This window comes from Oncorhynchus keta, chromosome 10 (assembly GCF_023373465.1).
Source record: "Oncorhynchus keta strain PuntledgeMale-10-30-2019 chromosome 10, Oket_V2, whole genome shotgun sequence".
Lineage (NCBI taxonomy): Eukaryota > Metazoa > Chordata > Actinopteri > Salmoniformes > Salmonidae > Oncorhynchus > Oncorhynchus keta.
In genome coordinates, this window is record NC_068430.1 from 36,186,012 (window position 1) to 36,211,670 (window position 25,659).

At 43.1% G+C, this 25,659-nt stretch overlaps 1 protein-coding gene across 1 annotated transcript in view; it reads left to right on the forward strand.

The window, feature by feature from the left end:
- The window catches only part of tex264a (testis expressed 264, ER-phagy receptor a), a 167,015-nt gene that overhangs the window by 134,865 nt on the left and 6,491 nt on the right, over nucleotides 1-25,659 (forward strand). Inside the window, exon 3 of the mRNA XM_035777845.2 lies at nucleotides 11,968-12,160. Within this exon, the coding sequence (XP_035633738.1) occupies nucleotides 11,968-12,160 (193 nt within the window). The remainder of the gene's footprint in view (nucleotides 1-11,967; nucleotides 12,161-25,659) is intronic.

A 25,659-nucleotide genomic window follows, 5' to 3' on the forward strand; every position in this document is an offset into this window, starting at 1 on the left:
AGCTCTATTCTGAATCCCTCCTCTCTCTCCAGTAGTAGGGGTAGTTTTGATCATCTGTTTTAATGGCAGCTAATGGAGGTCCTGATGAAGTTCTATTGACCAAAACGTTGGTGTAAAATCCATTACTTTGTTTATGGAGCATCAAAGATCACCAGTGCGATGCCGCAGTGTGAGTCAGTTCCTTTTTAGCTAATGGGTGTTTGTTATATAGTTGCCATGTGTTTTTTAGGGATGTTTTTGTACAAAGTGTTCTTCTCTTTGATATCCCTCCTCCTCCCTCCTCTCGTGTTGGTCGGTCTCTATCTGGAAGGCTCCCAGCACAATGATCTAGCACACCATACAGCATACTCAAGTGAGAGGTAATGATATCAACTCATTAGTCATTAGACTTTGGTTCCAAGTGTTCCTCCCTCTCTCTCTGTGTGCTGCTGGGTTTGCATGTGGTTAGTGGTTACCACTGATACACTGCACCTCTAGATCAGGCTCATAGTCCAGACAAGGAAGTATTCACACTAAATATACCAGTCTTTGGTTTACATGTACAGTGACCTACTGTATGTATTGTGTCAGGAAGGTAGTTATGCCCTCCGGTTCAGTTGAATAGCTGTTGTTGTGGAGGTCAGTCCTATATATCAACCATAGCATGTTGATTCAATAATCTACAAAGCATTTCTTAATTTATAATACATGGGATGAGATAAGAACGGGAAGATGCAGGGGTGAATTGTAATGGCTGGGTAGATAATGTATTTACTCTTCACACACTGTGATGTTCAGGCTTTACAGCTCAATATACACACAGATGTCCTCCCATTAGGATTGGTGTGTCTCGACATTGAAGCCCAGTTTGATCTTCAAATAGCTTGGATTCCTATACGCAACTCTGTGTATTTTATATAGCCTGAGTTCAACTCTGTGTCTTTAGCTCTGTGGAGCAGCTGCACTGTCAATTGTTATTCGGCCGTTAAAACGCCACACTCCATACTAACCCCAGAGCCATATGCATTTTACATGAGAGCAAATGAGGTGAAAGAATTTGGTAAAGTGATAAGACCAATTACCGTGCAGCATAGGAGCCACCTAAATGCCTGTTTAACCAAGAAAAACACTGTTTTCGTCAATGCTTAACAAAGCAGCTGAATTATTGAGGAGCGGGTCACGTAACAGGGAGTAAAGCAGCACAACTGCATTGTGGGATATTGTTGTAGAACAATTATAAAGGCATTGTTACTCATCATAATATGCTGTTCACTGGCTGCCTATTAACAGAGAAATATAAAAAGAAACCCAATGAACATGTATTGTATAATTGTGTTCACCAATATGCATCCTTGTCTAATGTTTTTAAGTCTCTTCTTTGCATGTGGTTAGTGCTCATCTTTGCCAATGCTCCACAGTGGAGTCAACAGACGGAGAACTGCTGTGCTCTGCTGTTTATATGCTAAGCTATACTGTTCAGTGGTGTGTAGATTCAGAGAGGTTAGTAGAGGTGTTGTGAGGATAACCCCTCCAGGACCAGGTGACTTATCTGCTCTGACTAGATGGACAACCTTATCTACCACTCTGTCCTCCATCTGAGAGCAGAGCCCATCTCAGTCCCATCATCCCTGATTAAACTTATCGCCCCAGACTGAGTAGGTTAAGTAAAAGCATGTTGGCTCCCGGGCTCGCCAGCCAGCAAAATGGATCTCCTCCAACCAGGAACACGGGCAATGCAGAATTGCGACACAGGGAAAAGGGCAGGGGGAGGAGGAGGGAGGAAATCGTACATCCTCCCGCCGTAATGAAAAACGTTTGTGCCAGGTGCGCCATTTTGATTACAACAGGCCAGTTAATCTATCTCCAATTTCTATCTTTATTTCCTCCGCGGTGGGAGGAAAATATCAGACGGTGTCGGAGGAGGGGGAGCGGCGCTACCGAGAGACAATGGATGCGCTGATCTATTTATTATTGGTAATTAATGCACGTGAGTGGTAACTTCTTTGGCTGTCAAATCAGGGAGTTAAAATGATGTGGCGGACAAATGGATCAGTGTAGCTGGGATATGAAACAGTCGATGGGCCGTAAATCTAACGATAAATGTTGGCCATCCATTATTCATATGCTCTTTCTGTGTTAAATACAGAGCACAGCACATTTACTACTGCAAAGGCCTAGGCAGAGAACATGTGAAGCAGTTTAAGCATGTAGCGACAGGTGGATTGATGGAGCTCTCTCATCTCTCTCTCTGCCTGTCTGTCTGTCTCTCTCTCTTTCTCCCTCTCCCTCTCTCTTTCTCCCTCTCCCTCTCTCTTTCTCCCTCTCCCTCTCTCTTTCTCCCTCTCTCTTTCTCCCTCTCCCTCTCTCTTTCTCCCTCTCCCTCTCTCTCTTTCTCTCCAACTAATACAGCCGTTGTAGATGTACATCCATTAAGTCAGTGTGTGTTGTCGATACTGCTGTGTTGGAGTGTGATTGAAGTCCGTTGTGTCCTGAAGCTGTGGAGGTCTAGGAGGTTAATTACTTCCTCAATAGAATATATGTCTCAGCTTTCATGTCATCTTTATTAGTCACAACAACACTACCGAAGCACAAGTCCGGACATGTCCAGGAAATGCGTTGATGCCCTGTACTTTGAACACTCTTGGTGCTTTTACAGAGGATTTGTAGTGACATTTGCGAAAAGCCGCCAAGGATTTTTATAAATCACCTCTGCTCTATGTTGGTCCCTGCTGTTGGTTAACCGATGTCATTTATCATTCGTCACCTTGATTGTTTAATGGATTCTACTTTTCTGAGATGGACAGTAATTAATATCAGGCTTTAAATAGCTGCTTGACTATAATTATGCTAGTGGTTGGTGCTAGCGCCAGAGCGGTTTGAAACTGAGAGAACCATTACTTCCTGTAACCATTACTACCTGCAATAGTGGCAAATTCTTCCCTACTGGTTAAATTCACAGGAATTACTCATTTGTAGAGTCTGAAATGATTATGCCATCAGAGATTGTAATCAACATAATTCACTTAACTGTATTCCCAAGTGACTGGCTACTCTGGTGTGTTTCAATGAGCTGGGGAGAGAGATCTTCTTGATTGTTATATCACAGACAACGATTGCAGCTAGTAGTTATTATTATCTTGCATGTATGTGCCTCATCTGTCAAATCAGTCTCAGTACATGTAAACACTTCACTCTGCCTGTCACAGTGATGCCACAGTATCTATCGCTTTTATACTGCAGGAGCATCTCTGGAATTCAAAGAGAAATGGCCCTGGTTTCTCCTCGTGTCCTCACCACCCTCGGGCTATAAAGGTTTACAGATCTGTGCAGTGGCAGTGGAGAGATCAGACACTCGGGAATGAGCACCCGTTTTAGTGGCTCCGGCACGCGTACGTAGCTAGTGGTCATTTATTTGCAGTTTAGTTGCTTTTGACACATTTTCCCTCTTTCTCTGTCTGTCTCTCTCTCTTGCTATCTCTCTCTACGTCTTTCTCCATCTATAACTCTCTCTCTCTGTCATTCTCTATTTGTCACCGCCCATCCTGTCTCTTCTTCTCTCTGCTGACACTCTTTCCCTCAGAGACGGCGGTCGGTGGCTTATTGTCTTTGTCTCTTTCCTCCTGCTCCTATTATCTGGGAGGGTTCAAGGGCAATGTGGCTGTGGCTCATTTGCATATGACAGTAGTCCTGGGGACTGGGGAGGTAGCAGGTGATTCATATCATGCCTATTTTTAACAAGATTAGGTTAAAACTAGGTCTGTCAAATGATTTAAAAAAAAAATAATTGCGATTAATCGCATTCCATTCTGTAGTTAATTGCGATTAATCGCACATTTTTTATTTTGCTCAAGTTTGGTGCTAAATAAAGATTTTGCCTGCCACATCAGTACCTTGTTAGAGGTTGTCTTCACTCTCTGGGCATATTGAACAGAGGAAGAGCACAGCTTTATCATCTGAAAATGTCAACATGCTTGTTTGTCTTTGCAACTGGCTCAGTGAAAATAAATAGGAGGACGACTGTAGTGTACGGTCACAGGTTTATGTTCTGTGGAATTCATGACATTGTTGGACACGTTTATGCTCTTTATCCTTAGAGACAGTTTATTTTTTCTTATTGCCAAGCCTCCAATCAGTAATTGGGAGAACAATAATTTTGAATGGCTGAAGCTTTAAATGCCTGGTTTAGCAACTGCTCGGCCTCCAACCGCAAGGCACTACAGAGGGTAGTGCGTATGGCCCAGTACATGACTGGGACCAGGCTTCCTGCCATCCAGGACCTCTATACCAGGTGGTGTCAGAGGAAGGCCCTAAGAATTGTCAAAGGTCTCCAGCCACCCTAGTCATAGACTGTTCTCTCTGCTACCTCACGGTAAGTGGTACCGAAGTGCCAAGTCTAGGTCCGAAAGGCTTCTTAACAGCTTCTACACCCAAGCCATAAGACTCCTGAACAACTAATCAAAGGGCTACCCAGACCCCTCTTTTACACTGCTGTTACTCTTTGTTTATTATCTATGCACAGTCACGTTAACTCTACCTACATGTTCATACTACCTCAACTAACTGGTGCCCCCAACTTTTTAAAGCATTGTTGGTTAAGGGCTTGTAAGTGTGCATTTCACTGTAAGGTATTCGATGCATGTGACAAATAAAATTGTATTTGATGTGTGTATGTGCATGTTTGTGTGTGAGGACGTGTTTAATTATACTTGTGGGGACCAGAAGTCCCCACAAGAATAGCATTTCCGGGGAGTGGAATTCCATCTTGTTGTGACATCTTGTGCGAGTGACTCCTTCTTTTGCCCATGTGCAACTTGCTGTTGTCCCAGTGTTTGGTGGGCTGTGTTAGAAAAGCCCTGAAAAAAATGTGCATTTGGCTCGGGCGCTGTTCTGTAGGGACACTGTGATGGACCTTCAGAGACAGTGCAGGGCAGGTGTCAAACGGCAGATGTCTCGCAGCTGCAATCATGTTCCGTGCACTGTCTGTGCAAACTGTAGTAACTTTGTTTTCAATGTTCCACTGCTTTGCTCGATCCATGAAATGCCCGGCGCACTTTTTGTCTTCATTATGGCCAGAGCATGTGAATGCAGTTTCCAGTTTTCTTCGATGTGGTCCGGCACCCTCTTTTAGCTTAGCCTGCCGAAGATGTCCTCCATTGCTACTAGTAACAGTACTTGTATTGTTGGCGTCAACAATATGTTTTCGCTTGTAAATGATAACGAAGACTCAATGTACTTCGGCGATAAACAAATTCAGCATGGCAGTTGATGCAAATGACTTTAGGTTTATCCAGAGAGCCATCTGGGGAGTGATTTGAATTTGAATTTGACATTTAAAAGCACCTGCATTCTCCATCATTCATTGATACAAGTAGCTAGCTAGTAAAGTGGTTGTCAAACTAGCGCATCGTCAGCCAGGGCTTAAATTTGAACTATGGATGGTTCAGGGTGTCAAACTAAGAAAATGCATTAATGGTGTCAATTTTTTTTTTTACGGCATTACAAATGTAAGCATTAACACTGTATTAACACGTTCACTTTGACAGCCCTAATTAAAACCAATCAATCAGCATGGTTCACACTGCCCACCATGCCCAATGAAAAACGAATCACCTGCCCTCTCCTCCCCCTCTCCCATTCTCTCTCGTCCCCTAAATTGAAGAGGGGATTGCACACCTCCACAACCCACTTCCTCTACCTCCTCCACAGAGCACAATACACCCAGCACTTACAACACAGAAACATGGTGCCCCCACAACCCATTCTATGTCCTATAATATGTCCTCTGTGTGACTCTGTGGCTGTACTATACATATAGTAAAGCTGTCAATTCTCTGGAATGTCTTGGGCATGAATTAAGAGCTTAGCAGCACAATTATGAATTATGAAAGCCTAATGTTCTCTTTAGGGTAAATGTTCTAGAATATTTATAAACTCCCCTCTTTCACACAGCCGCTTTCCTCCACCCAAGGAGACTGGTGACATAGACATCTGTAGTTGGGAGAGATGATGACCTTCTTGGACTCTGTGATACAGAAATCTTTGAGACTAGCTGGCGTGGGAGCACAGTGTGTGGTCAATCGCGGTTCATGGTATTATCTAGAGAAACAACCATGCTTTACCATTTCAAAGAGCGAAGAACATAGAGAAATGGTTTATTGAGATTGGTGTGGAAGAACTTGACTGGCCTGCGCAGAGCCCTGACCTCAACTCCATCAAACACCTTTGGAAGGAATTGGAACGCAGATTGTGAGTCAGGCCTAATCACCCTACATCAGTGCCTTACCTCACTAATGCTCTTGTGACTGAATGGAATCAAGTCCCTGCATTAATGTTCCAAAATCTAGTGGAAAGCCTTCCCAGAAGAGTGGAGGCTGTTATAGCAGCAAAAGGGGGACCAACTCCATATTAATGCCCATGATTTTGGATGGGACGAGCAGGTGTCCACATACTTTTGGTAATGTAGTGTAATTCAATCACTCTGAAACTGACTTCTCGATATCACACTCCTGGCTTTTAGATTCCAGGGCCTCGTTTGGATCACTCCGCTTCCAATGGTCCTTTGTGGGCCACATTTTCAAACCTCCGGTCTCGCTCCAATCTCTTGGCACATCGAGGTGGATTCGCTTCCACTTGGATTGGCGCTCTAAGCATGTGTGTAATCACCAAACATCTGCGACTCATTTAGAATATTTTGGTGAATTTCAGAGGTGAAATATTCCAGAGAGGGAGGCTAAAGGCCCTAAATGTTTTCCTTGTCATGGTGTCGGAGTGTGGGGTATTTGAATTTGAATCTTAAATCGGCTATTCACCCCCCAGGTCTCTGGGCACCGTCCGGGTGGGCTAGGGAGATAGCAATGATGTTTACCAAAAACGTGTCTGGGTTCCCTTTGTTGTTGTTGTTTGAGTCCCAGATTGAGCCATTTTAGTGTTACTCGTTATATGTCTGATCAGTTGAATGAATGTGTGTAGGCCTACTTTTGGTCATGTAGTGTTATTTAAGTGCTGTCTGTCTTCCCAGTAGCCTACGTGGTGTGTGTGAACTGCTGACTGCTCATAACTCACAGTTGATTGTTGACACATCAACCAGGGTTAAGGGGGCAGGGCAATTTGTGACTTGTTTTGGTAATCAGTGGCTGTATTGCCTCTCCTAGGCAATCGGCAATTACTACAGGGAGGTGTGCTCTTCACCTCTGCTAGACAATTAGCCATTTGTTTTAGTACTTCAGTCTCCCCTAGTTTCTCAGCGGTAGCCGTGTAAGCGGAGGCTGTGTAAGCGGAGGCCGTGTAAGCGGAGGCCGTGTAAGCGGAGGCCGTGTAAGCGGAGGCCGTGTAAGCGGAGGCCGTGTAAGCGGAGGCCGTGTAAGCGGAGGCCGTGTAAGCGGAGGCCGTGTAAGCGGAGGCTGTGTAAGCGGCAGTCTTGTCGCCGAAATGAAGACTGTTCTGCCAAGTCGTTTGAGGAAGGAAAGAGACATCTTCCTCACCATTCTCGCACTTGAGTATTTTACAGTTATTTTCAGATGATCTAGTTTTGCTCTTTTGTAGCTTTGGCAACTATGTGTGTGTTTTCTATACCTGTTCGCTCCTTACCCTGTAGGTTTTACAGACGCCCCCTGCACACACAACACGTGTGGAATTCCGGGTCTCTGGCAGCGTTTGGAACTGCCGATTTGCGGTCAAGAACAGAGTTTTTTTGCATTTTCTCTCATAGTCTGAGAGCATCTGGTCGTCGCGATGGTGGCACATAGCTAGTCATTTCTCCTAACTGGAGATTTTCTCTTTTCTCCGTCTCTCACCTGCCCATCTTCTCTTTTGAATTCCATGCTGTCACTGTCACTTATCCACTCCAGCTAAACATTGTTGTCATCTATTGCCCACTAGGTGCCCTTGTAGAGTTTCTCAATGAGCTTGACACCTTGATAAACTCATTTCCTGACACTGGCTCACCGCTCTTAGTACTTGGTGACTTCAACCTCCCAACATCTGCCTTTGATTATTTTCTTTCCAACTCTCTCTTTCACCTCCTTGCCTCTTTTGACCTCACCCTTTCCCAGTCCCCTCTAACTCACAAGGCAGGCAATACGCTTGACCTCATCTTTACCAGAGACTGTTCGCCTACTAATCTTACTGCAACCCCCCTCCAGGTCTCTGATAAGTGCTTTGTTTCCTTTTCTGTCTCCCTTTCCTCCAACCCTATCCACTCAGCCAATACCCAGATGGTCATGCTCTCTCTCTCTCTCTCTCTCTCTCTCTCTCTCTCTCTCTCTCTCTCTCTCTCTCTCTCTCTCTCTCTCTCTCTCTCTCTCTCTCTCCTATCATCTATCTTTTCTCTCTCTCTCTCTCTCTCCTCTCTCTCTTCTGCCTCTCTCTCCTCTCTCTCTCTCTCTCTCTCTCTCTCTCTCCTTCTCTTCTTCTTCTATCTATCTCTTCTTTTCTGCTAAATCCTTCTCCCTCTCTGCTCTATGACCCTACTCTCTTCTGCCTCTCATCTATCTTTTCTGACCTCTCTCTCCTCTCCCTCTCTCTCTCCCTTTCTGCATCCTATCATCTATCTTTTCTGCTAAATCCTTCTCCCTCCTGATTCTGCCTCTATGACCCTACTCTCCTCCCTTTCTGCATCCTATGACTCGCAGTGTCCACTTTCCTCCCCTCCTGCTCCGTGGCTGGGTGACTCATTGCAAGCTGGCAGCTAATTGTAAAATGAGGAAAATTAAACTTCACTCCCTCCTCTCGATCTTCTCTTTCTCTGTATCTGCTGCTTACCCCACTTTCTATCATTCCAAATTTTAACCCTAGGAAACTATTTTCCACCTTGTCCTCCCTCCTTAATCCTCCACCCCTCCCCTTACTCCTCCCTCTCTGCGGACGACTTTGTCAATCACTTGGAAAAGAGAGTTGAGGATATCCACTCCTCATTCACTGAGCCTATTGAGTCCACTGGTCCCACTCACACAGAACTATCTGCTATGCAGATGACACTCAATTACTTTTCTCCTTCCCACCTTCTGACACCCAGGTGGCGGCATGCATCTCTGTGTGCCTGGCAGATAAATCAGCTTGGATGTCGGCCCACCACCTTAAGCTCAACCTCGACAAGACGGAGCTGCTGTTGAAGGCCTGCCTGTTCAAAGACCTCTCCATCACGGTTGATAACTCCACAGTGTCGCTCTCCCAGAGTGCACAAAACCTTGGCGTGACCCTGGACAACACCCTGTCGTTCTCTGCCAACATCAAAGCAGTGACTCACTCCTGTAGGTTCATGCTCTACAACATCCGTAGAGTACGACCCCACCTCACACAGGAAGTGGTGCAGGTCCTAATCCAGGCACTTGTCATCTCCCGCTAGAACTACTGCAACTCACTGTTGGTTAGGCTCCCTGCGTGTGCCATAAAACCCCTGCAACTTATCCAGAACACTGCAGCCCGGCTGGTTTTCAACCTTCCCAAGTTCTCCCATGTCACCCTGCTCCTCTACACACTGCAATAGCTACCAGTAGAAGCTCACATCCACTACAAGACCATGGTGCTTGCCTACAGAGCAGCAAGAGGAACTATGCTCAAACCCTACACACAAACCAGAGCACTCCGTTCTGCCACATCTTGCCTTTTGGCCCTCTCACTGCTACGGGAGGGCAGCTCCCACTCAGCCCAGTCCAAGCTCTTCTCTGTCCTGGCACCCCAATGGTGGAATCAGCTTCCCCCTGAAGCTTGGACTGCGGAGGCCCTGCCCATCTCCCCGAAAGCACCTGAAACCACACATCTTCAAAGAGTATTTTAAATAATCCCCCTCCTCACCTCAACACCCCTCCCCTTCTAGCTCTGACTTTGCCGATAGCTACTTTATTGAGGAAAAGAGTACTTACTCTACCTGTGGTTGTCCCACCTAGCTATCGTAAGATGAATGCATTAACTGTAAATCACACTGGATAAGAGAATCTGCTAAATTACGAAAATGTCAAATGTCTATAGCATTTATTCACATGGTAATTGGAGTCAGATTGATGAATGTAGTTTATTATTCAACAACATTTTAACCCAACTACAGATACAGCATATGTACATGGTTTGTTAATGGACTTGCATGGAGGAACTTATCTCACAGAAATTGATATTCATTCACCAGACACATAAAATATAGTGGAGTATTATGCCAGCATACTGGTAGGGCTTCATCATGTCACCCCTCCGCTTATCTGATTCCTTCTGCCTATCTGCAAAACACACAGCTTATCATTGGAATGGGCTCTTAACGTAATGGTACAGTTGACTGGGAGTAGTGGGAATGTGAGAAGCTTTACGGCTCTCATTTTAAAGCTGCAGAAACATGGTGATCATTGGGTGCTGCTTTTCTTTTTATAGGGAAGGTTCTTCGAAGGTTCTCTAAAGGTTGTCCCTCGAAGGTGTAATGTGCCCCTGCTCTAAAGAGGATTCCATTTGCTGAAACTGATACTCAATCAAAGGTCAATCGATGCTGCTGAATGGATCACAGAACTTGTGGAATATCTGTATATACTGTGGCTTCAGAAAGTATTCACACCCATTGACTTTTTCAAAAAACAATTGTGTTACAGCCTGAATTTAAAATGGATTAAATTGAGATTTTGTGTCACTGGCCTACAAACAACACCCCATAATATCAAATTATAAGTATTTTATGTATTTTGAATTTTGAATTTCTTACAATTAATAGCAAATGAAAAGCTGAAATGTCTTCAGTAAAGAAGTATTCAACCCCTTTGTTGTGGCAAACCTAAATAAGTTCAGGAGTAAAAATGTGCTTAATAATTCACAATAAGTTGCATGGACTCACTCTGTGTGCAATAATTATGTTAAACATGATTTTTGAATCACTGTACTCCACACATACAATTATTTGTAAGGCACCTCAGTCGAGCAGGGAATTTCAAACACAGATTCAACCACAAAGGGCAAGGAGGTTTTCCAAAGCCTGGCAAAGAAGAGCACATATTGGTAGATGGGTGAAACAATAATAAGATATTGAATATCCCTTTGAGCGTGGTGAAGTTATTAATTACACGTTGGATGGTGTGTCAATACACCCAGTCACTACAAAGATACAGGCGTTCTTCCCAACTCAGTTGCCGGAGAGGAAGGAAACCGCTCAGGGAATTTTTTAATACAAAGCGTTCTGTTTGGGGCAAATCCAACACAACACATCCTTGAATACCACTCTTCATGTTTTTTTTTATATAAAGAAACTCCCTAGTTCTTGCCGATGCAAAGCATATCCATAGCATGATGCAACCACTACCAAATGGAATAGAGCTAAGCCCAAGCTAAATCCTAGAGAAAAACCTGGGTCAATCTGCTCTCCAACAGACACTGGGAGACAAATCCACCTGTGTGGTAAACACTTTTTTGAAATTACTGGAGTGTGTCTGTTTTGTTCCATGACAAAAGAGACTGGCTCATTAAATTAAGAATAATTGGTGTGTGTATGTGTGCGTGCGCCTTTTCGTGTGTCCCCATGTCTGTGTCTGCTCATCCCTCACACAACCTTGTTCTAATCCGGGTGTGCTGGATAAGCAAACTGCGTAGCGTTAAACGTTATGAGCAGGGAGGGGAGTAAAGGTCACAAGCAGAATATCTTTATATACTCTTGTGTGTAGTTCAGACTAGAGTGGGAGACGAGAGAAATGATGTCATGCTTTAACACTGACCAAATTGGCTTAATGGTTCACAGCTCAGTTTATTGTTATGGGAGTAATACAGTGCTTATAGATGTGGTACATGGTCAAACTGACAAGTCTTTCTGGTCTACAGCAGCCGTCTAGAGAAAGACTTCGTTCTTCTTTAGAGTAACTCTCCCTACATTGTTGACATAAGTGTTTTTACATACAGAGCGGTTGAGCCTTAGACGAGCTCAGGAGTGGAGGGCAGTTCTCATAAAATGCACTGCCTCTTGTCAATGGGAATGAAACATTCTCTCTCTCTCTCTCTCTCTCTCACTCTCTCTCACCCACCCCACAGGAGAGGCAGCTCCATGCCTGGCCATTCATTGAGATCAATACAGGGGACCTGACCCACTACATGGCTCCACTGTCCTCCCAGAGTGGCTTCCACCACACTGGCTTCGTTGTGCCCGAGCTCATCACACAGGCAGCGGCCAAGACACCGGTGACAGTGGAATCCTCTGACCAGGACAGAGGGACGGATATTGCAGGTACTCTAATCCCCTCCTCTCTCCATACAACCACTGAAACGTTCAAATCAACAAAGATGTTTTTTAGCTAGTTTCATAGCAAGAAAACATCAAAGAAGTTGAAATTAGACTTAGGGTGGCCAGTAGAGGAAAGAAAGACAAAAGCATTGAACTGTTTCTTCCTGAACAGCTTGTTTGACTAAGAGGTTTGTTTGAAGTATTTGTTACTTCAGTGAGTTTGCAGATCAACAGGCTACACATCTAGTCTAGTCTATCCCAAGGTAAAGGCTGTGTGTTAGATTTCAAGAACTAACAAACAGCTAGGATGTAGCTGCAGGTATTTTTCAACGGGAGCTGCACTCAGTGCCCCACCACGTTGATTCCATCCCAACAGCTGATTATATGAGTCCCTGTAATTGTTCTGTCACTGTAAGTACGTTTCTTCAAGCACAATTTGTTGGTCTTTTAAACTTGATAGGGCCTTCAGTTTAGCACAGTAGCGATATTGACTTCGTCTTTGGGTGGGCTGTAGGTGTAGACTAAGATGGCTTGACTGAGAGGAGGTGACAGAGGGGGAATGGGGAAGTAAGGGCTCACGGAGGCTCTTCTTCCTATAGTGCACTAGTTTTGTTAATCCAATGCCCTGTATTGTGGGGGTTATTGTCTTTCCTTTGTTCTTTTTCGTAATTATTGTTGACTGTTGTTGACTTGTCTTTCCCTTGTTCTGTGCCCATTCATGTAATGATGTCTGTGTAGGTGCAGAACTGGTTACCATGGTGAGAGTCTGCTACTGGTCATTGAGGAGGGCACTGCCCGCCTATTGGGCGGCAGGGTAGCCTAGTGGTTAGAGTGTGTGACTAGTAACCGGAAGGTTGCGAGTTCAAACCCCCGAGCTGACAAGGTACAAATCTGTCGTTCTGCCCCTGAACAATCCACTGTTCCTAGGCCGTCATTGAAAATAAGAATTTGTTCTTAACTTACTTGCCTGGTTAAATAAAGGTTAAAAATAAATAAAAAAATGTAAAAAATTGATGATGAATTATACAAGCACAGACACCAGCGACATGCTGGGAGTTTGTGGCGTTCACAGCTTTTCATTTATTTGTCAACAACACCAAATTGAGACAAAGGGGTGTTCATTGGTAGAGTTTCATATTTTGTATTTGTTTAGGCATCAGACTTCAGAAAGCCCACTGAGTTCAGTTTACTCCAAATGTTGACTCTCTCTCCCTTTCCATGCATCTCCCTCTCCTTTCCTGTTTGTTGCTCCTTCCGCTCTCCCCTCCTCACCATCTCCCCTCTCTCTCTCTCTCTCTCTCTCTCTCTCTCTCTCTCTCTCTCTCTCTCTCTCTCTCTCTTTCTCTTTCTCTTTCTCTTTCTCTCTCTCTCCTTCTCTCTGCTTGGCCCTGTCATGTAGTGAGGATTTATGGCAGTGTGGGACGCTGTCTGGTGTACTGTGTTGTGACCTGAGGATCTTTCACTTTCACTCTAAATCTAAATTGCTTCAATAATCAATATGTCAGTCCCCCAGCAGTCTACAGTAAACAGTGGGTCAACGCAGTTCTGCAATACTAACAGCAAACATAAGCTGTGTGTGTGTGTCAAATCAAATAAAGTCACATTTTATTTGTCACATGCTTCGTAAACAACCGGTGTAGTGAAATGCTGACTTACAGGCCCTTCCCAACAATACAGAGAGAAAAACAGAGAAATAATAACACAAGGAGTAACTGTAACTTCGCTATATACACGGGGTATATAACAACGAGTCAACGTGCAGGGGTACGAGGTAATTGAGGTAGATAGAGTTGAAGTTTACATACACCTTAGCCAAATACATCTAAACTCAGTTTTTCACAATTCCAAGTCAAAATTCCCTGTCTTAGGTCCGTTAGGATCACCACTTTATTTTAAGAATGTGAAATGTCAGAATAATAGTAGAGAGAATTATTTATTTCAGCTTTTATTTCTTTCATCACATTCCCAGTGGGTCAGAAGTTTACATACTAATTAAGTGTATTTGTTAGCATTGCCTTTAAATTGTTTAACTTGGGTCAAACGTTTTGGGTAGCCTTCCAATCAGTTGTATGAATATTGGCCCATTCCTCCTGACTGAGCTGGTGTAACTGAGTCAGGTTTTTATCACGATAATCATTCGATAATGATAATTATCACGATATTAATCAAATAATGTTTTAAGGAAAATTGTTCCATGTTTGTGGCCAGGGAGCACGTACTTGGGGTCAATTAAATTAATAAGCCTCTTGAAACCTTCCTTTTTGACTGTGCTAATTGGTAGCATGTCTTCGACTGTGCTAATTGGTAGCATGTCTTCGACTGTGCTAATTGGTAGCATTTGTGATGTCTTTGTTTTTTTCATGTTTGCTTGTAGGGCATAAATGCTGTCAGTGTTGACTGCTTCGGGAAAACATCCCTAGATTGGCTGGTGCTTGAAGAGTGTTTATCAACACCGTGGCGCGAACTCAAACTTCCTGCATGTTCCAAAGAGTGATTTTGCTTCAGATGTTGAAAAAGGTTTGTCGTATTACCAGACTTCGTAGCCACCTGTCTACGCCACAATTTGCACCGAACATTGCTCTGTTCTTTGTTGGACTTCAAAAAAGCCAAACCACTTTCAAATTACTGAAACAGTTGAACCCTTTTTATCAATCATTTCTTTGTTGGAAGCTGTTCCTTCTCCATGGCTATCACTGCCACTGTTTTTGCCGACATCACTCATTTTTCGTGGTTAATAGTCGCTACTCCATTACCCGAGGTGCTAAGTGGTTTTTAGTGGTGTACCTCTCCATGTCCATATTGTCACTTCTCCACACGTTCCTGCTGCGTCACAGAGGTGAAATGGACTGCTGTACCTAATTATTCTATATCGACATTATCGAAAATGAATCTAAATGTTTTATGTCGTTATTGAGGGAAGTGGTCCTTCTGTAGCGCAGTTGGTAGAGCATGGCGCTTGTAACGCCAGGATAGTGGGTTCGATTCCCGGGACCACCCATACGTAGAATGTATGCACACATGACTGTAAGTCGCTTTGGATAAAAGCGTCTGCTAAATGGCTTATAAATATAAATATAAATAAAAAGTAATTACCTCGATAATTATTGATATTGATTTATCGCCCAGCCCTAGGCTTGAGGTCAGGGCTTTGTGATGGCCACTCCAATACCTTGACTTTGTTGTCCTTAAGCCATTTTGCCACAACTTTGGAAGTATGCTTGGGGTCATTGTCCATTTGGAAGACCCATTTACGACCAAGCTTTAACTTCCTGACTGATGTCTGAAATGTTGCTTCAATATATCCACATAATTTTCCACCTCATGACGCCATCTATTTTGTGAAGTTCACCAGTCCTCCTGCAGCAAAGCACCCCCACAACATGAGGCTGCCACTCCCGTGTCTCACGGTTGGGATGGTGTTCTTCGGCTTGCAAGCCTCACCCTTTTTCCTCCAAGCATAACGATGGTGATTATGGCCAAATAGTTATATTTTTGTTTCATCAGACCAGAGGACATTTCTCCAAAAAGTATGATTTTTGTCCCCATGTGGAGTTGCAGACTGTAGTCTTGCTTTTTATGGTGGTTTTCGAGCAGTGGCTTCTTCCTTGCTGAGCGGCCTTTCAGGTTGTCGATATAGGACTTGTTTTACTGTGGATATAGATACTTTTGTACCTGTTTCCTCCAGCATCTTCACAAGGTCCTTTGCTGTTGTTCTAGGATTGATTGATTGATTTTCATCTCTAGGAGACAGAATGTGTCTCCTTCCTGAGCGGTATGACGGCTGCGTGGTCCCATTGTGCTTATACTTGCGTACTATTTTTTGTACAGATGAATGTGGTACCTTCAGGCGTTTGGAAATTGCTCCCAAGGATGAACCAGAATGTGGAGGTCAACAATTTTTTTTTTTTTTTGGCTGATTTCTTTTGATTTGCACATTATGTTAAGCAAAGAGCTACTGAGTTTGAAGGTAGGCCTTGAAATACATCCACAGGTACACCTCCAATTGACTCAAATGATGTCAACTAGCCTATCAGAAGCTTCTAAAGCCATGACATTTTCTGGAATTTTCCAAGCTGTTTAAATGCACAGTCAACTTAATGTATGTAAACTTCTGACCCAGTGGAATTGTGATACAGTGAAATATAAGTGAACTAATCTGTCTGTGAACAATTGTTGTAAAAATGACTTGTTGTCATGCAGAAAGTAGATGTCCTTAACGACTTGCCAAAACTATAGTTTGTAAACAAGAAATGTGTGGAGTGGTTGAAAAACAAGTTTTAATTACTCCAACCTAAGTGTATGTAAACCTCCGACTTCAACTGTATGTGCATGTAGGTAGGAATTTGATTGATTTGGATTCCCATTAGCCAACAACAACAATGACAGCTAGTCTTACTGGGGCCCGACAAATAGCTAAAATGACATTACAGAAAAAATACTTTACAATTTGCATAAATGTAAATGTGTGTGTGTGTGTGTGCATCTATCAGTTACACATACATGTCAGTACATACACACAACAAGTAGGTCACATTGGGGAGAGGCGTTGTGCCGTGAGCTTCATTTGTTTTTTGAAAACAGGTTTGCTGTTCACTTGCACTGTATAAGATGGAAGGGAGTTCCATGCACTCATGGCTCTGTATTATATTGTACATTTCCTTGAATTTCTGCTGGACCTGGGGACTGTGAAAAGACCCCTGGTGGCATATCTGGTGGTGTAAGTGTGTGTGTCAGTGCTGTGTGTAAGTTGACTATGCAAACAATTTGGAATTCCCAACACATGAATGTTTCTTATAAAAACAAGAAGTGACACAGTCAGTCTTTCCTCCTCTCTTAGCCAAGAGAGACTGGCATGCATAGTGTTAATATTAGCCCTCTGATTACAATGAAAGAGCAAGACGTGTGGCTCTGTTCTTTCTGCAGCTTAACTAGGTCTTCTTTGCAGTGCTTGACCATATTACTGGACAAAATAACAATTTAATGAACTATTTAGCAGTCTAATGGCTTGGGAATAGAAGAGATGTTCAAGGTCCTGTTTGTTCCAGACTTTGTGCATTGGTACCGCTGGCTGTGCAGTAGCAGAGAGAACAGTCTTTGACTTGGGTGACTGGAATCTTTGATGATTTTTAGGGCCTTCCTCTGACATCGCCTGGTATAGAGGTCCTGGATGGCAGGGAGCTCAGTCCCAGTGATGTACTGGGCTCTATGTACTACCCTTGGTAGCGTCTTGCGGTTTGATCCCAAGCAGTTGCCATACCAACCGGTTATGCAGCCAGTCAAGATTCTCTCAATGCTCTGCTGCTGTATAACTTTTTGAGGATCTGAGGGCCCTCATTTCAGCCTCCTTAGGGGGAAGAGACGTTGTCATGCCTTCTTCACAACTGTGTTGGTGTGTGTGGACCATGATAATTCCTTATTGATGTGGACAACGAGGAACGTAAAGTTCTCAAACCGCTCCACTACAGTCGCATTGATTTTGATGGGGGTGTGCTAGGCCCTCTGTTTCCCATTGTCCACAATCAGCTCCTTTGTCTTGTTGAGGGAGAGGTTGTTGTTGTCCTGGCACCATACTGCCCAGTCCCTGACCTCCTCCCTATATTCTGTCTCATCGTCAGTGATCAGGCCAACCACCGTCAGGAATTTCAGAATCTAGTTGCAGAAGGGAGAGTTCAGTCACAGGGTCCTGAGCTTAGTTTTGAGCTTGTAGGACAATATGTTGTTGAACAATGAGCTTTAATCAATGAACAGCATTCTCACATCGGTGTTCCTCTTGTCCAGGTGGGAGAGGGCAGTGTGAAGTACCACAGAGATTGCGTAATCTGTGGATCTTTTGGGGCGGTATGCAAATTTGAGTGGGACCAGGGTGTCTGGGATGAGGGTGTTGATGTGAGCCATGACCAGCAAAGCATATCATGGCTGCAGATTTGAGTGCTACAGGGTGATAGTAATTTAGACAGGTTACCTTGGCGTTCATGGGCACAGGAAACTATGAAAAATGTAAGTATCAGGGAGAGGTTGAAAATGACAGTGAAGACACTAGCCAGCTGGTCAGCGCATGCTCTGAGTACGTGTCCTGGTAATATGTCTGGTCTTGTGAATGTTAATCTGCTTAAAGTTCTTATTCATGTAGAACATCTGGTTTTCTCATGCCTGGTTCAGTGTTGCTTGCCTCGAAGTGAGCATAGAAGGCATTTAGCTCGCCTGGTAGGCTTGTGTCACCGGGTAGCTCGCGGCTGGGTTTATCTTTGTAATCCATGATAGTTTACAAGCCCTGCCCATTTGGCCAGCGTCAGAGATGGCGTAGTTCGATTTGATCTTAGCCCTGTTTTGACTGTTTGATAGCTTGGGGATTTCTTCTAAGCTTCCGGATTAGTGTCCCGCTCCTTGAAAGTGCCAGCTCTAGCCTTTAGCTCAGTGCGGATGTTGCCTGTAATTCATGGCTTCTGGTTGGGATATGTACGTACGGTCACTGTGGGGGTGACGTCATTGAGGGGGTGACGTCAGTCTGTGCCATCGAAACAGTCCTGTAGTTTAGCATACGCTCCATCGGACCATTTCCATATTGAGCGCGTCACTAGTACTTCCTGTTTGAGTTTATGCTTGTAAGCAGGAATCTATGTGTTGATTAAAGTTGATCTAGAGTTTTGACGGCTCTAGTTACGAAGGTGAAATGCTGGTAAAAATGAGTTACGACTGAGTTCAGTTTCCCTGCATTAAAATCACCGGCCACTAGGAGTGACGCCTCTGGATGTGCATTTTCTTGTTTGCTTATGGCCTTATACAGTGTGGTCTTAGTGCCAGCATCGGATTGTGGTGGTAAATAGACAGCTACAAAAAATATAGATGAAAACTCTCTTGGTAAATAGTAGGGTGTGTAGCTTATCATGAGGTATTCTAACTCAGGCAAGGAAAAACCTAGAGACTTCCTTAACATTAGGGATTGCGCACCAGCTGTTGTTGGGAAAGAGACAAACGCCTCCCCCTTAACCTTACCCAAAGCTGCCTTTTGGTCTTGCTGATCCGTAAAAGAAACAGCTAGATGTACAGTATTTTATCCATTTCCTTTTTCAGCCACGACTCTGAGAAACAGAGAATATTACAGATCTTCAGGTCCTTCATTGAGTGGAACTTGGCCTTAAATGGAACTTGTCTAGCTTGTTCTCTCGTACATTTGCCAATAGAACACAGGGTGGAGGCTGTTTATTACTCACCGACATATTCTCACTCGTTTACAGCTTTTCTGACATATCTTCAATCTTTCGAGTCCTACGGTTTAGGGCCTGGCCCAGAATGAGCAGTATGTCCCCAGCTGCCGATTCATTGAAGTAGAAATCTTCATCCAATTTGAGGTTAGTGATCGCTGTTCTGATGTCCAAAAACTATTTTCGGTCATAGGAAATGATGGAGGAAATATTATGTACAAAAAAATTAAGATCAGCATAAAAAAAACACAAAATAGCAGAATTGGTCAGGAGCCCGTAAGACGGCAGCTATCCACTGCAGCACCATCTTCCTGAAGTGTGTGTGTTTGTGTGTCTTTGGTGGTCGTTTACAGATGCTACACATCACACATTATGCTATTTTATATGGGTTTTTATGCCATCACTTTGGGATAATAATCACTCTGGACCAGCAGTAAAGCAGAAATGTCTGATAGAAAGGAATACTCATCTTTAGAGAGAATTTTGTTTGGAGCAACGGTTCCCTATGTGGGGTCGCCTGACATGAAAATGGGGTCGCGGGAGAATTTCCTATTCCAAATCCTGAGGAAAAAATCATATATACAAAAAAAAATATTAGAATATTGTCTTTATCTCAAAATCATTGTAATTTGGTTCATCTTCAAAATATAAATTCAAATGATTAAAATCTAAAAGAAAAAAATTCAATGAGAGACGCCCTAGATCGTGGGAAAAGGTCACACTTGACTGTTGCTCTTGAATCATTCCCATGGTAAATGGCTAGGCCCGCTATGCTATAAAACCACACACAGTGACTGATATTACTGGCCAGAATTGATAAGGTAAAAATAATGTGTGGGGAGGCGTATGCACAGAAACTCACATCAATACCTTTGTCAGATAACACTGTTAAACAAAGAATATATGCCAGGAATCTGGCTGACTGACTCGAACTCTCCAGCTTATGCTCTCTAAATGGAGGGTTGAAATTCCCATGTATTGACTTTTGTTCTCTATACATGTCAGGGGATGCTATTCACGAGGACATATTGTTCTATTTCACAATTCCTGGGCATGAAAGGGCACAGGGGATGTTCAGTGTCCTGCGTGGCTATATTGAGGATAATTTTTTTCTCTCCATGGGATCAAATGGTGGGCTTTTGCACCGATGGGGCTCCATCTATTGCGGGATGGCGGGCAGATCTCTGCACTGTAGTTATGAATGTGTTTCCCTCTGCCATATGGATACATCGTATGATGCCCCCATCCATCGCCTGGGTGTGTTTCAGAAAACAGAAAACAGTATCAGTAAGTGTCCCACATGAGTTCTGAGTGCTCACCTCCAACACTTAGAAGAGCACTTTGGGACCTACTTCCCAAACCGTTTGACTATGATCCTGTTTCAGTTGACATGCCGGTAAGTGAAATCGAACAGCTGATCGAGCTCTCATGTGACCGAATGCATTCATGGGTCACTACGGGGGAGTTTTGGTTCCTGACTCAAAGGGAATAATAGCCTGCTGTCTACCTCTGAGCATTAAGGCCCGGTTTAAACAACTGGGAACTCGAAACTGGGACCTCGGAAGTCTCCGACTTCAGTATATTCAAGGCAACTGGGAACTCTAAATATAACAAGCTCCGAAGGGGGAAAATCTCTTTCTAGAGCTACAACTTTCCGACCTGAAGATCACTGGCGTCATGATTTGACCTCTCGTTTTTCAGAGATCATAGTGGTCTTGAAAGCACCATAAAATGAATATCTGTGTAAAGCTGGATTCAGTGCTCTCGTCTGCATTAAAACCAAATATCGATACAGGTGGGAGAGATGAGGTGAGCACTGTCGACCACACCCGACTTTGAGAATCTCAGACGCGACACACATCAAGCACAACCACCTCATTAGGGGTGGTGAGATTTTAGTCAAAGCCACTCCGACGTTGCTCGTCCTAATATTTATACATTTCTTAATTCCATTCTTTTACTTTTAGATGTGTGTATTGTTGTGAATTGTTCTATACTACTGCACTGTTGGAGCTAGGAACACCAGCATTTCGCACCACCTGCAATAACATACAGGTATGCTAAATATGTGTATGTGACCAATAAAATTTGATTTGAGATAAGATACATTGTCATTAAAAGTATGTGATGGTGAGTTGATGAGAAATTCTGTTATAATGTTTTTTTAAAGACTGCCATACCCCCAAATAATGGACAAATCAGGGATTTTATAAATAAAACAACATAGCATGGCAGCAACACATGACAACACAGCATAGTAGCAGCACAAAACATGGTACAAACATTATTGCACATAGTGCCAACTGTAAAGTTTGATGGAGGAGGAATAATGGTCTGGGGCTGTTTTTCAAGGTTCAGGCTAGACCACTTAGATCCAGTGAAGGTAAATCTTTACTCTACAGCATACAAAGATATTCTAGACGGTTATGTGCTTCCAATTTTGTGGCAACAGTTTGGGGAAGGCCCATTCCTGTTTCAGCATGACAATGCCCCCATGCACAAAGCGAGGTCCATACAGAAATGGTTTGTCGAGATCGGTGGGGAAAAACTGATTGGCCTGCACAAAGCCCTGGCTGAAACCCCATCGTACATCTTTGGGATGAATTTCAACACCGACTGCGAGCCAGGCCTAATCGCCCAACATCAGTGCCCGACCTCACTAATGCTTGTGTGGCTGAATGAAAACAAGTTCCTGCAGCAATGTTCCAGCATTTTAGTGGAAAGCCTTCCCAGAGGAGTGGAGGCTGTTATACCAGCAAAGGGGGAACCAACTACATATTAATGCCAATGATTTTGAATTGAGATGTTCGACAAGTAGGTGTCCACATACTTTTGGTCATGTAGTGTACATGTCGGTAATACACAACAGGTAGGTCACATGGGGGAGAGGCGTTGTGCTGTGAGGTGTTGCTTTGTTTGTTTTTTTAAACCAGGTTTGCTGTTCACTTGCACTGTATAAGATGGAAGGGAGTTCCATGCACTCATGGCTCTGTATAATACTGTATGTTAGAGAGAGAGCGAGAGAGAGGAGTGTTTTCCTAATGAGAGACCGTTCAGTCAGCGGTGCCTCGCTGTGTCTGTTGTTCGACTTTCCACCCAGACCTACCTGTGTGTGGCCAGCCAGCCTGTGACTCAAATACACCACCTTGGATGGTGGACTTACTAGTAGTGTACATACTGCTGTACTGTGTGCTCAACGTCTCTCTAGACTCGAGGAATGACAATACAAATCATGTGCTCTTTATATATGATGATGATCACTGCTATGTAAATTACTGCTTATTTCTTAACGCAGGAGACATATACAAGGATACTACAAAAATAGATTAAAAAAAGAACACATCACATTTTGTATGTTGCCACATATTGTAAATGAGATGATTAATATTCTCTATAAGTCTTACACCTGTACCTCAGGATACCTGTTTACCAAGTGTTCCTGTTTGAGGAGGGTGTGCTTTTGCATGTACTAAAGTATTTATTTTAACACTGGCGAAACGTTGCAGACTGTGCATGATTATTCACAAAAGCTGAAATGTGAGAGATTGTTAGTCCAACTTGCACAATAGGGGGATTCAATTTAGAACACTAACCCATGTCGAGGGTAGTTATGGAAGTCATTTGCACCCGCATGCACTGAGTAAAGTGAAAGACACACAAACCAGTGGTCTACATGGATAAACATTACGTTTCCCTCGCACTCCGAAACCATGGGATCATGCAGTGCAAAGCCATCATCTGTCCTTGATGAGCTGTTTGAGCTGAACTGAGGATGTCTGAGTCAATAGGACATTATTCGTATTATTATCCTCCAGTAGTAGTACAGAGATGGCTACACTATAATTTTGTCCTACTAAATGTAATTTATCTTTAATTGCTATATAATTACGCAACAATTATCATATATTTAATGTAATTGTTATGTAATAATTCCTACATATGATGTTGTTTTAATCAAGGCTAATGAAAGCGGGGGGGGGTGTCAGGTGTGCTAGCTACAGCAAAATATTTCGTTTTACATATTGCCCTGAAAATGACATACGTACTGTAATTGATGGATCTTTGAAATGCTAACATGTCAATAGTGCATTAGGAACCATTACAATATAAATGCCAGTTTTTCCTTTTCGTGTTTTGCTGTCTTACATAGTTCTTTAGTCTAGAACCAATGAAGTTGTGTATGGAAGTAATATTGCAAATCTAAGTGTTTCTGCTTTCCCCATCAAGAATCCTCATTAAAAACAAACAGACTCATGTCAGTAAAACACAAATGTCAGACCGGTCTTCTCTTCTTAATATAGAAAGATACCTGCTGCAGCCTTCTCCTGTGGGTAGATGACAGAATAGGTGTATTTAGTCTTTTTTTTTATTCTATTTTTTTGTTGCTGTCACAGTCCCCTCCCCTCATGCTCCTCTTCAAACTCCCAGCCTGCCTCTGTCGTGTCTATCTCTAATTACCTCCAGCTATCTTCCTTTAAAACCCCCTCTCTTCTCCTCTCTTCGTTCCCACTGGGCCCAATTTAGCAACTAATATAAGCAAATGTTATCTAAAAGACTTTCCAAAGCATAGTCTGCTTCAATTTGGGAGCTTTGTCATGACTTATTTACAGTTTTTCGTGGGTGAAAGTAGTCAGGTTTGGTTGGAAGCATCTTCCTGGGGGCTTTCCGCCCAATTACCTTAAATAGACCAATTATTTCCCATCTCAGCTGCTGGTAGAACATAACCACTATACCTGGCATGGATGTTTTCTACAGAATGAGAAATGTAAAATACAACACATATATAATAACTCCATGGACCTATACGTCCTCATCTCCTCCCTCTCATTGAGAAGGCTTAGGATGCCCCCTTAATGGAAAAACTCAGGCCTAATAAGGATCACTGCCTCATATTCCCTTGTTAGACCAGATGGGTTTGCTGTGTATGGACTTGTTGGCTGGTAAATGGGATGTTTCTCAGCTTAATAATATGCCATAAATAACCCCATCATCAGAACACCTCTCATATAGACGTAGTCCCTGCATATTAGACAGGCTCAGATACGCTGAACCCTGGACCTGATAATGAGCTTGCTGTGAGATGGGGAGATCTGATTGGAGGGGGGACTTGTGTGAGGGGCTCAGAGAGCCTGTGTGTGTATTGCACTGTGGTCCCCTGTGATACTATATGGTCCATAATACAGTGTGATTAGTTTTCTGGGGGGCCATGAACACAAAAGGGGAGTTGTCTTTGACTACTAGCACTGACTTTGTAGTTGTATTTATTACAATTTAAGGCAGTTATACACATTTTTAAAACATTACAATACATTCATAACAGATTTCACAACACATTTAGTGTGTGCCCTCAGGCCCCTACTCCGCTACCACATATCATCTACAACACAAAATCCATGTGTACGTGTATAGCACTGTGTCGGTCAGGAAGTTTCGTAAGCAGGTGATTGTCAAGCAAATAATTGTCTTTCTCACAGTAATTGACAAGAATTAACATAAACACATTTAGCATCTCCTGGCTTCCACACACAGCCTACAAGCCACTGATGCAGACCTTCGGAGCATTCACATTTTAACAAGCAGAAATTATTTCTGATTTATTTTTGAAATCATCATCTGCTGCCTCTAAAAAGGCCTCTTTTACCATTTCTCCATCCTGGAACGGTTTCTTGTGCTTTGCTAGTATGCCATTTTTAGCTGAGACTTGTAAAGATCGATTGTTGGGCAGCTAGTTGAGACTGAACTCTTACTTTTCTCTTACGTAGTTCACTTTTAGCTGGAAAGTCACTTTCATATTTCTTGTGAACAGTTTTGAAATGCCTCTCGACATTTCCCTTCTTAGCAAGAGCTACGTTTGAATGGCAGATCAGACGCAAATTGTGAATTTGTTGTGGTGAAAAGTGGTAGATTTTCAGTTTCTTGCTGCTTGGTCCAGCACTCATATTAAACACGGAACCGCAACTTCATAGAAAAAAAGTAGTAAAAAAACAACTACCACTGGAACAACAAAGAATATTCTGTTACAGGTCTCACAAGCATGGAAATGTAAACGTACTAACTGCAGATGGTTGCTATGGTAGCGACAGTTTGGGAAACAAATGTAGCAACTATAGTGCTGCTGGTTGGTCCAATTTTATGTCAATCAAGCAATTTTGGGGGGAAATATTTTGGCTGTACACTAATATTCGAGAACCTGTAAGAAAAGCATACGGTGCTTCAGAGCTGTGGTTTTCATTATCTTTAAGCAGATTCGATGGTAACGCTGTGAATTGCCAAAATATAGATATTTTTTCTAATGGGTTA